Source organism: Montipora capricornis, chromosome 10 (assembly GCF_036669925.1).
Source record: "Montipora capricornis isolate CH-2021 chromosome 10, ASM3666992v2, whole genome shotgun sequence".
NCBI lineage: Eukaryota > Metazoa > Cnidaria > Anthozoa > Scleractinia > Acroporidae > Montipora > Montipora capricornis.
Genome location: NC_090892.1, coordinates 21,366,051 through 21,378,550, shown reverse-complemented (window position 1 = coordinate 21,378,550; position 12,500 = coordinate 21,366,051). Strand labels below are relative to the sequence as shown.

The 12,500-nt window shown below is 42.2% G+C and overlaps 1 protein-coding gene across 1 annotated transcript in view; it reads right to left on the bottom strand.

The window, feature by feature from the left end:
• LOC138019602 (ephrin-B2a-like) overlaps positions 1-12,500 on the bottom strand; it is a 25,377-nt gene that overhangs the window by 10,363 nt on the left and 2,514 nt on the right. Inside the window, exon 2 of the mRNA XM_068866462.1 lies at positions 1-266. This exon is cut by the window's left edge and continues 66 nt beyond it. Coding sequence (XP_068722563.1) covers positions 1-266 — 266 coding nt within the window. The remainder of the gene's footprint in view (positions 267-12,500) is intronic.

Here is a 12,500-nt window from a genome sequence, read left to right as displayed (position 1 = left end):
AAATGACCGAAGTATATGTCAGTTTAACTGGAGATGAGCATGTTAACAGACGTCTTGCTTTTGGATCCATTGTTCTATCACAATTCTCAAACGCTGTTTTATTCTCAAGCAACCAAAGGTTTTCATACATGGCTGATGCCTGAACGGCTGTTGAACGTTTCTGAAGCACAGTTGCCGCATTTGGACAAACAAAATTGATTTTAGAATTCAGCTGGACCTTGAGATACCGAGGACCACGCCTGCAGGATTTTCCATCAGCTTGAAATCTAAACAACGGAAAAACACAGGTCAGAAGTAAAGGAGAGGAGAATTAGCAAGATGAAATACACTGAGTACTAACTAAGAAAGAGAAGAATGGTTTGTTTTGCTGAAAAAACACATTGAAAAAAAAAAGGAGCTAGAAACAAATATCATGCAGAGTACAAGGACTGTAAAAACGTTTTAAAATTGAATAAGGGGCTTAAACAATCATCATCATCATCATCATCATCATCATCATCATCATTATTGTTTTCAGTATCCCAAGCAAATTACTTCGCTTAATTGGCTGATAAATATGGGTTATTGACCAAGCTTGTTTGGTCAAGATGGCTGGATATTGGCCAAGTGTTTATTCATCTCAGTCCATAAACATGCAAAAAAAAGAAGGAGGCCAATATCCAGCCATCTTGACCGAACAAGCTTGGTCAATAAAGGATTTATTATAGGGGCTAAAACACCAAAAATTGATCTTTGATCTTGCAGAACCAAGCAAGAAATCCCAAGCAGGCAAGATAACACCATCTTGCCCGCTCAGGTAGCCAATCATACATGTAGCACAGGATTTGATTCATCTTGCCCGCTCACCGAGCTAGTCATACAAAATTAATGTAATGCACAATAATGAATTATTATGCAAAAGTCTGAAAGCTACACCTGAGTAATCAGCAAAGAACTTCGCAAATTTATCACGGGGATTTCAAGTTAAACAAAATTTTGTTAGGATGTTATTTATAAATACATGTACCATGTATAGACTGCAGCCCCATTTTGTGCAAAATTATTCAGGGCCACAATCGTACTCGGACGACATTTTCATATATTTGCCTCTAATTCGTCAAAACATATCACGTGCACAAAAATATCGTCGGTTGATCGCAAACAATCTGAAACAGTTTACAATTGTGTTTACATATCGTTGTTTCCTCGCTTTTGCATTGCTACTTGTCGCCAACAAGACGTAACAATAGAACAATTTCTATCTCTTGCGTCTTGTTTGCGATCATCGGCGATTATCGGCGATGAACGTAAAAGGTGTTTCCATTTACGCAAACTGTTTGTGATCAAGCTCTCGGAAGGTGCTTGCGATTGTTTGCGATAAAGTTACGCCCATATGGAAACAGCAGCCGAGAAGTTCAGCATGATTTCAGCTGTGATTTTACTCGTGATTAATCGTTCGCAACGTGGCGTGGGAAACTGTAATCCGCGTTGGTTTCCCCTTAATTTTTTTTTTTCAACTTATCGTTTAATTTTCTAAGGCAGTAAATTCCATAGAATCCGCTCACAGTTTCTGTTGTTATTTTCTATTCTCTCCTTTTACCTTATCCGTAGGAAATAATTTTCAGTTTTGTTTTCGTCCAGAACTCCACTTCATGATAATCTTTACTAGCCCCAATGGCTAGTGCAGCTCAAAATCTACTAGCCAAAACTGAACTTTCACTAGGCTGTGGCTAGTTGGCTACCGTTAGTGTCGAGCCCCGGTGTTTCTCTGTCCTTGTGTGGACCCATTTCCATTAGTAGGGTAACGCTCACATGGTTCATATGGGTAGAAAACTAGCACGTCACATCACCCTCTAATAGCTACAGGTAAGTATGCTATTCAAGCTCCAATATTTTATAGCAAAAGGTGGACCAGGGCCACTCATTGTGAAATTCAGTACTTCAAATAACTTGGAGAGCACAAGTCCAGTATTTGTTGAATGTCACAATATTCACTCAGTCGAATTTTAAAATAAGTTTTGGATAGCACGAGTGACAATTCCCAGTTCAAAGTGTACTCTCACTATCCTGATTTTTATCAGATTCTCCTGATTTATCATGAAATTCTGAAAACAAGGAAAAAATTGCTTATCTTAAGCATTTTTTTGTGATCTGAGTGTAAAACATTTTGTATTACACTTTCTTATCCATAATGTCTTGCTCAGTCTCTTCATTGAACACCCCGGGCGTGTTGTGCAGACAAGCACGAAAAGGTAAGAATAAAGACCTTCTAGAATGCGACAAAAATGATGTCAAAATCTGCAAAATGCAGGAAATGCCACTTGAAGGATCGAATCTAAATTTGAAAAAAATTTCCTGGGGGGCATTAACCCCATACCCCTTTACAGGCGCTAGAAAATACTCCCTATCTTCCTTCAGAAGGGGATGGAATGTCTGCCATCATAAAGGACAGAGCCTACTATTGTTATTGCTCATGTATACGTTCTGCACATCTTGAGATATTCGGGTTTCGTATAGGTGATGCTTACCAATACAGTGATATTTTAGCGCGGTTTAAAACTATCCAGAGAAAATAGATCTTAGTAAGTACTCTTTGTATCCAAAAAGAAAATTGGGATAATTCAGATAATTCAGCTTCAATTCAAGAGAGAATGCCATACATTTCTTTGCATGTTAAAGCTTCATACCCAATTATGTGGTTACCAAAAATTCTCATTTTGGATTTCAATAACACTTGTTAGTATAAATACAAAGGTGATTATACAAAATCGCACGCTCTCATTGGCTCGCTATCTCGGATTATTTAACAATTATTCGGCGAAGGCGAAGTGATTATCGGTGAATATTCATCGAGACGAAGTCACCGATAATCACTGAGCCTGAGGCGAAGAATTGTTTTAGTATAAATATACAGGTGATTATTTCAAAAAAGAGAAAAAAAACATTTCAACGCGAAATCATCTCATCTTCACTTACAGTGGCAAAATGACCACTGGCAGCCATTTTGTCCATCGAGGTGATTATCGGCTGATAATCCGAGATAGCGAGTTAATGAGAGCGCGCGATTTTGTATAATCACCTGTGTATTTATACTAATAGCCGATAATCACCTCGACGGACAAAATGGCTGCCAGTAGTCGATTTGCCACTGTAAGTGAAGATGATTTTGTTAGATATAGAAATCCGCCGGAGGACTGGACACTGTATGCGACGTCATGTGACGTCAGAGAGAGAACCATGTGCTTTTGAAAAAGTTATGAAGCTAAACAGTTAAGTTAAAAACTGTGGAAATACACGTGGAATAATTCAACATTGTGTGGATTTCTTGTGTAACATTTTGGGGGCCTGTCCGGGAGAAATTGTGGAAGAAACTGGATGGTTGTATTAACTGTTTGGATGGTCAATTGATCACTGTGTACGAGGACTTGAGTGTATCGCCGCCATTACACCTCGATTTTGTGTTTCGATGGACAACGTTTTGTCGAGCAGGATGCAACGGGTTGTAGTTTAAGGGAACATTTGGTGTGGACAGCTGGTCATAAGATAATAGGGTGTGGATTCGAGGCCAGGGAAGATAGGAACGCTGTTTTATTGGATTTTATACATGCGGGTTTATGATCGTGTTGTTTATATGTAAAAGCAAAATGGCGGAGGAGAAACTGATTCTCCTGGCTCGCAAAATTTTGTCGTTGGACTTGAGTAGGTTCAGTGTGAATTTACTCTTCATGGTAAAGTTGAAAAGTTGGCAGTAGAGGGCAAGAGGAAATTAAGTGTTATTCGGGCCATAAGACGAAAAATTGAGGATTCAGTTGAGGATTTGTCCGACGATGATCAAATTGAGTATGTCGATGGGCTGATCGCACAATTGGGCCCACCGCCACTTGAGGGAATGGAAGATAATTACGGCCAAGAAGAATTAGAAAACATAGGCGACCTAAAGAAACTCAAGGAAGAACTGGGTACATTAGAGTATAAGCAGCAACAAGTCGTGGAAAAATTGGCAAAAATGCAGAAAGAAGAGCTTACTGACTCAGTGAAGGACGAAGGCACGATTACGTTTCCTGTTAAAGTGGTTGAGCAAAGCATATTCCGCAGAGATTTTAAAATACAAGGAGTGGTGGGCAACCCTGGCCAGAAGGATAAGCTGGGTATCAAGCTCTAATATCCCAAATAGAACCAGGGCTTGCCAAGGGATACTCGTATAAGGAAGTAGTTAGTGCCGTAGTCCGTGCTATACAGCCAGGCCCGCAACTAAGAAGCTATCTAGAAAACATGACTGACCTAACCCTGCCCAGGCTGCGTAAAATTCTTCGCTTCCATTTTCATGAGAAAAATGCCACAGAACTTTACCAGCTTCTAACAAACATTGCCCAGCTGGCCAATGAAGACCCGCAGTCATTTTTGATGAGAGCACTCACGATTAGACAGAAGATAATTAGTGCTTCAAAAGAGTCTGATAGTGGGGTTAAGTATGATGCTTCCTCAGTGCAAAGTTTGTACCTGCAAGCCTTGGAAACTGGTCTCGCTGATGAAACCATCCGTACAAAGATAAGACCTCTCACTCAAAACCCAAAAGTCGCAGACGAAGACCTCATTGGAGCAATGAGCCTAGCCATATAGGCAGAAGCCGAGCGAAGTAATAAGTTCAGTCTTACCAACAGGGGAAAGTCTGCAAAGGTGTTCACCGTTGAAAGTGCAGTAGAACCAAACACAAGGAAAGAATTGCAGAAGGATTCACCACTCCTAGCTACACTGAAGGCTGTACAAGCAGAGCTGGCCACAGTGAAATCGGAAGTTAAGACCCTCCGGGAAGTAGCAGGTAACCAGAAAGGAGACACTATGATACCTAGTCATCATGGTGGAGGTGGAGTGAAAGCTGGAACAAGACGACCTGGTTGCCAAGAGTGTAGAAGGAAGGGGAAGGCGACCGATGCCCACATTGCTACCTCCGTGATGGCTTGAACCATATTTCACGCTACTGTCAGACCAGGCTCTAGAAGTTATCCGGGAAACGCAGCCAGGCTACCCCCGCGGGACAGGAAGTAGCCTCGCCAGAGAAAGAGACGTCCCACCAGTGTAGTTGTTGCCTGAAGCCCGATTCCCACACACAGTTACTACAGTGTTCAAGGTGCCAGTCTGTTTGGTATTGTTCGGTGCGTTGCCTGAAGGCTCATTAGCCAAAGCATAAAGTGTTATGCAAAGCAATCAAGGAACTCTCTGAGAGAGAATCGTTTAAAGAAAAGGGGTTAGGAGATGCCCAAGACAGAGGTGTGTATGCTAGTCACATCACTCCCAGGCAACAGGAACGTATAGTTAAGCTGGTGGGAAGAAAGTGTTTGGTAGATTGCTACCTGGATGACATGGCTACAAAAGTTTTATGGGACACAGGAGCCCAAGTGTCAATTGTTTCAGTAGATTTCCTGAAGCACCAACTACCAGCAGTCAAAATAAGGGATATTGAACACTTACTTGGTACAGATGGGTCCATAAGTTTGCAAGCAGCAAATGGGACGAATATCCCTTACTGTGGATGGGTAGAGATTTGTGTAAGGTTAACAAATGAAAATGAGACAGAAACTACGGTTCCGTTCTTGGTGACAATGGAGAACATTGAGCATGCCATCATTGGTTTTAATTTTATAGAATTAATGGTCAAGAATACTGAAGGCAAAGAAGGTGATACATTACTGGGAAGGATGTTAAGAAGCTTTAAAATGAGTAAAAGTGGTGACATACAAGCGTTGATAAGCCTAATACGTACTACCAATTCTGATGAACTTTGTCTTATCAGTCGCAGTGACTAACAACACAAACCACGATATCACCCTGCCTGGAAGAGTTGTCCTAGGGCGCCTCCAGCTGGTTCGGTCAGGTACTCCTATTGAAGTCAGGTTTAAGGACCCTGAGACACCGACCCCATGCGAGGGACTGCCTTGTGAAAAAGATACACCGGCTGAACGGATTGAGAGTGACTTGCCATGGTTACCTGAAGTTGATTTGAGTGGACTGACGGTAAACCAAAAGGAGCAGGCAAGACAGTTGTTGGTTGATGAAGCGGATGCATTTGCAACGAACAATGATAATATCGGCTGCATTACCGAATTGGAGATGGATATTAGATTGACTAGTGACCAGCCAGTGCAGAAGAATTACATTTCCATACCCCGTCCACTCTACCCAGAAGTTAAAGGTTACGTTGAAGACTTGCTGAACCGAGCTTTCATCCGTCCAAATCGCCATTCTCAAGTAGTGTTGTTTGTGTTTGTAAGAAAGATGGCGGAATGAGGTTATGTATAGACTACAGAGAATTAAATAAGAAAACAGTGCCAGACCGGCATCCTATTCCTCGGATCCAGGAAGCGTTAGACAGTCTAGGGGGCAAGTCATGGTTTAGTGTTTTAGATCAGGGAAAAGCCTATCATCAGGGGTTCATCGGTGAGAAAAGTCAACCGTTAACTGCATTTATTACACCTTGGGGGTTATACGAATGGGTGCAAATACCATTCGGACTCATGAATGCGCCCGCAAAGTTTCAGAGATTTATGGAGAACTGTCTTGGCGAGCTGCGTGACGAGATGTGTATCCCCTACTTAGATGATGTAATTGTATTCTCAGAAACATTTTCGGAACATATTGAACATCTGCGTAAAGTTCTTCGTCGGTTGAGGAGTTATGGTGTGAAGCTTAAGCCTGGAAAGTGTGCATTGGTCAAACGGGAAGTGTCTTTCCTTGGAAGAATTATCTCTCAAGACGGGTGCCGGATAGACCCCAAAGCTACAAATGCAGTGATTGCAATGAAGAATTTAAAACCGCGGACCGTTGGAGAAGTAAGAAGACTCATGGGTCTACTTGGGCTGTACCGCCGTCATATCGAAAACTTTGCACAAATAGCAAAACTCGTTTACGATCTCCTCAATCATGACCTGCTGGGGAAAAAGAATGCTACCTCAACCAGACAGAGCCCAGGGTTCCGTAGTGGACAGTTACGATCTTCGTCACCAGTGGAGTGGGAACCCAGGCACCAGTCTGCGTTGGCTACCCTAATAGGTAAAATAACTTCACCTCTTCTACTGGCATACCCAGATTATAATGCGCCATTCACTGTACACACCGATGCATCACAGGATGGCTTGGGAGCGGTCTTGTATCAGAAGCAGAACGGCTCTACCCGAGTAATTGCATATGCCTCTAGGACTCTGACCCCGGCTGAACGTAACTACCACATGCACTCTGGGAAATTGGAATTCTTAGCATTGAAATGGGCAGTGACAGAACAGTTCAGGGACCACCTCTATTACGCTCCTAAATTTGTAGTATACACCGACTTTAATCCCTTGACTTTTATGTTAACTTCAGATCAGTTAAATGCTACAGGATTTCGGTGGGTGGGAGAGCTTGCAGACTTCAACTTTGAACTACGGTATCGACCAGGCAGGTTGAATGCTGATGCTGATAGCCTTTCCCAATTGCCCCGTGACTTCCACACCTACATGGACAGTTGTACTGAGAAGTTAACTCCCGAAAGCTTGCATGCATCAATCCCTGCAGTCCAGACATTGTCAAATGGGGACTCAATTTGGCTGACAACCCTGACTGATGAAGAAGAGGAACTCCATCTTGTCGACGCCCTGTCATTAGCATCTCGCAATCAAGTAAGAGTGGTGGATTTAATGAAAGCACAGAAAGAAGACCCTCACATTGGACGCGTCCTTGAATTACTCAAAGCAAACCACAAGCCGACAGTGAAGGAAAAGTACCAAGAATCACCCTTGGTTCGTAAGCTCCTGAACGAGTGGCACAAGTTTCATGTACACTGGAAGAGTGGGTTACTTTATCGTAACCAGCAGGTTGTTCTCCCACTGAAATTTCGTCGCACCGTTTGCCGTGAACTTCATGAAGAAATGGGGTACCTTGGTATTGAGAGAGGCTGCTAGCTCTGGCCCGAGAGAGATTTTATTGGCCACACATGAGGAGAAATGTAGAGAACTTTATCCATCACGTATGCCGATGTCTAAAACAGAGACGTCCAAATCTACCAACAAGAGAACCATTACAGCCAATTACAACAACGGCTCCTCTTCAAATGGTTTCTATCGACTTTGTGCACCTAGAGCGGAGCTCAGGAGGCTATGAATATATCCTGGTGGTGGTAGATCACTTTACCAAGTATGCACAAGCGTACCCAACGAGGAATAAGACCGCTATTACTGCTGCAGACAAGATCTTCAATGATTTCATCCCACGCTTTGGGTTTCCTGAGAAAATCCATCATGACATGGGAGGCGAGTTTGAAAACCGTTTGTTCAAGAGGCGTGAGGAACTCTCTGGAGTAATGCACTCGAGGACTACTCCATACCATCCACAGGGCAATGGTTTGGTTGAGCGAATGAACCGTATGTTACTCAGTATGTTGCGAACCCTACCTGAAACTCACAAATCCAGCTGGAAAGACCATGTAAATAAACTCGTTCATGCATACAACTGCACTGTCCATGAGTCAACAGGTTATGCCCCATTTTTTCTTTTATTTGGTCGTAATCCTCGCCTGCCAATTGATGTAATGTTTGATCTCGAGGAGGAAACGGGAGCCAAATCACATGCTGAGTATGTTACCAAGTGGAAGTCTGCCATGCAAGAAGCTTACTCACTCGCGTCAAAATCTGCCATGAAAAGTGCCATGAGAGGGAAAAAGAATTATGACAAACGAGTAAGATCATCAGCGCTGCAAGTAGGAGATCGTGTCCTGGTACGCAACCTCACTCCTCGTGGTGGACCAGGAAAGCTCCGTGCGTTCTGGGAAGACCAAATTCATCTGGTCGTTGCAAGAAAGGGGGAGGGGAGCCCAGTATACGACGTAAGGCCAGAATTAAGTCAGGGACCTAGCCGTACTCCACATCGAAACCTGTGACTCCCTTGTGACTGGCTGCCAGGGAAACCCTGCGACCACCTCCCTCCTATAAGGACGACCAGAACACCAGCACCTTACTATTGTGATGACACTGAACCACTGGTACACGAATGGGACGGAAGTGACAGGGAAGACGATCTTCCAGAAATTTCATGCGCCCTCTGAGACGTGATAGAAATGGCCAAACACAGATATAGGTAGAGCCTACAAGGAAAGACGAACCACAACCAGATATCACCTATGTTCCTGCTGGTGAGGTGTCAAGTGAAACGGGAACAGAAGCTAACATTGCTGGTACCTCTAACGAAGCACCGTTGATGGAGGACCCTCAAGCAGATGGTGGAGAGATGGTCGAACAAGAGTATACTGGCAACTTAGGCCGGCCTCGGCGTCTGAGACAGGGCCCAAAGCGCCTTACTTATGACACTCCTGGGGAACCAACTTACGTGCAGCAGGTTCGTGCCGGTCCAATTGCAGAAATACAGCAGTGCGGGATACCTACACCGCAAACACCCTACATACCTGAACTGCCAGTGAACCAGTACTGTGTGCTACCACCAGCCTTGAACTATATAGTTCCACCGGTACCACCCATGATGTCCTGGAATGCGAACATGATAGTGCCTCATATGATGCCCCAGCCAGTAGTACCACATCTGCCACAATGGAGAGTGCCATACCAGTCATTCCAGTGCAGATAAACAGTTTTTCTTTTTTTGCCTATACATTGTTGTACTTAAAAAAAAAAAAAAAAAAAAAACGAGAATTTTCCGAAGTGTATTTAAACATTCGTCATGTTAATGCTGTTAAAACGTTCTTAAGATAGTCGTTGTACTACAGAATCGTGAACACCAGTATGGAGAGATGAACTAAGAGATTAAGTGGTCTGTAGGGAGCTGGGCCTGATCACCCCACTCCAGGATTTAAGAAGTAAGGAATATTCTGAATCAAAAGCTACTACTCTTGTAAAGAATTATTCTGTATTGCAAGTCAAATGTCATGGATGACATTCTTTTTTACGCTAGGGGGGAGTGTTAGATATAGAAATCCGCCAGAGGACTGGACACTGTATGCGACGTCATGTGACGTCAGAGAGAGAACCATGTGCTTTTGAAAAAGTTATGAAGCTAAACAGTTAAGTTAAAAACTGTGGAAATACACGTGGAATAATTCAACATTGTGTGGATTTCTTGTGTAACAATTTCGCGTTGAAATGTTTCTCTTTTTTGAAATAATCACCTGTATATTTATACTAAAACAATTATTCGCCTCAGGCTCAGTGATTATCGTTGAATATTCACCGAGACAAAGTCGAGGTGAATATTCACCGATAATCACTTCGCCTTTGGCGAATAATTGTTAATTAAGATCTACATTTCCTGCATAATCATAAACCACAGCAAAAATACCTGTGAATTAGTGGGCGCCGTCCTTAAACTCTGCTTTGTTCTTTTGTTTTGGAAGCTACGTACATAACTAGGGCTAATCAGTAACAAGACCCTCCGTGAGGGTACACTGGGTTGCCTGTGGTGCGTGCACCGTTCCAGAAAAGATTTTTCAAGTTGGGGGGTCATTAAGACCATTTAATGGGTCACCTAGAAGTCTTATCAGCAGAGGCCCTCTCGCTCACAGGTCCTCACACGTTCGTACCAAGAAACAGATCCTTTTCTGAGGTTAACAACCTGGCTACCGGCCTATTAATTAATCATTTGTAGAAAGAAGAAATTCCTGTCCTCCTGAGGAAAAATAGACACGCATTGCTTACGTGTGGTAGTGAAGTAACACAGCGATTTATTCCATATAAAATGTCAACTGAGCTGTGTGTTGTCTTCCAGGAGATTCAAGTTGTCCTTACATAATATGTAGCTCTAACAGTGCACGATCTTGTTTTGGTATTGTCTATCATTGTAGTGCCATGGTAGAAGTCTTGGGTAAACCAACTAACACTGGCCTACTGCTTCACCACCAAAGCCATGTCGATAAAAGGTACAAGAAATCGCTACTCAAGACCATGTTAAATCGAGCGTTCCACCTGTAGTCCACATGGGAGTCTTTGAAATCTGAATGTGATCATCTCAAGGTGATGTTTACTAACCTCAAGACTTTTACGGACACGGAAAATAAAAATAAAACGGAAAAATCTACCAAATTTCTAACTGGGATTGCCATACGGCAGTAACAAGATGAAAGTTGCCAATCGTTTATTCTCGACATTCACAACAACAGATACCGATGCGTCTTTCACAAATTGGCCACAGTCATTGAAAGCATTCAGAATAGCTTCATTCAAGCACAAAACGCTACACCAACTATGGTAAAAAATGCTAACAACAACACTAGTGACGATCACTGCACACGATGCAATTAATTGCACATGAAATAGCGTTACAGCTCCAAATACAAATGAATTCAGTAATAGCAGAAAACAAAAAGCCATGACTATACAAACAGACAGAAAATTCACCTTTTTCTGAAATTTAACTAAATGCATTCGGCTAGGCGTACATCTCTGCGACTCGATACCGCTAGCACTAACTTTGACATCAGGAACTTGAATCTTCTCTAGGAAACTTTCAGTTCTATGTTTCTCTCGTTTGGCATTTGGTTTCAATGCAGTTCATATCAGTATAGTTCATATCATGATTTTGACATATTTGTTCATTTAGTACACATTTGTTCTCAATATAGCTTTCTTTCAGTTTGCTGACCAACCCGGGCCAAAACAATCGCTCAACCACATCTTTTACTGTGGGTCTACCGCAAACGGCATGTGCATAAGTGAGTAGTTTGAGCGTTCCGAGGAAAAACCTTAATACAACAAAAAGCAATATGGTCACAAACGACATACTGTCATGGGCTTCACACACAACTTGATCGCGAAAAAGAATGTTAGTATGATCACTCAATTATGTGATTGTGCCTGTCAACAAGACATTATTATACTTATTATACTTAGGATCGAAATTCTCCAATCACAATTAGCTATTTTAACAACCTGTTTCCTCAGAAGGACGTCCGTGAGCTGCCCAATCAAAACATGACAACTTCGATCCTCTTAGTGGCATAAATTCACAGAAAAATAAAAGCTCGTTTTTTTTGCCTTCGTTTATTTCAGGAGGGCTTGGTTGATCTCTATCTATCGTTAGAATCTTAGAATTGGTCTCGACTCCTGTCTCGTGTTGCTATCGCACACCCACTAAAATTCGCGTATTCTTGGTCGTTTTATTCCTACGCGTATAGAACCAAACAACTACCTCCTAAATGTCGAGACCAGTAAATGATCACACAAACGAAGCCAATGGCGAGAAATAATATTTCAAGTGAATAGCTTAAAATAAAATTTGTGCGAAATCTCTCTCTTTAAGAAAGTTAAAGAAATATTGTTGCTTTCTAAAGTTAACAATAACTTCATTGCATTTTACGCTACAGTGACTATACTAAAATCTTTTTCTGATCTTTAAAAACAATCGCTAGCTGCATTTGCCAGAAAGATCACGGCTACAAATGCCTGTCATCTTAATGCGCATTAACTTAAATTTCAACTCACGAATGCAAATTAGTTAAGCTCGAATATTACACAGCACAATGAATCACAACAGTTGAAACATCTCAC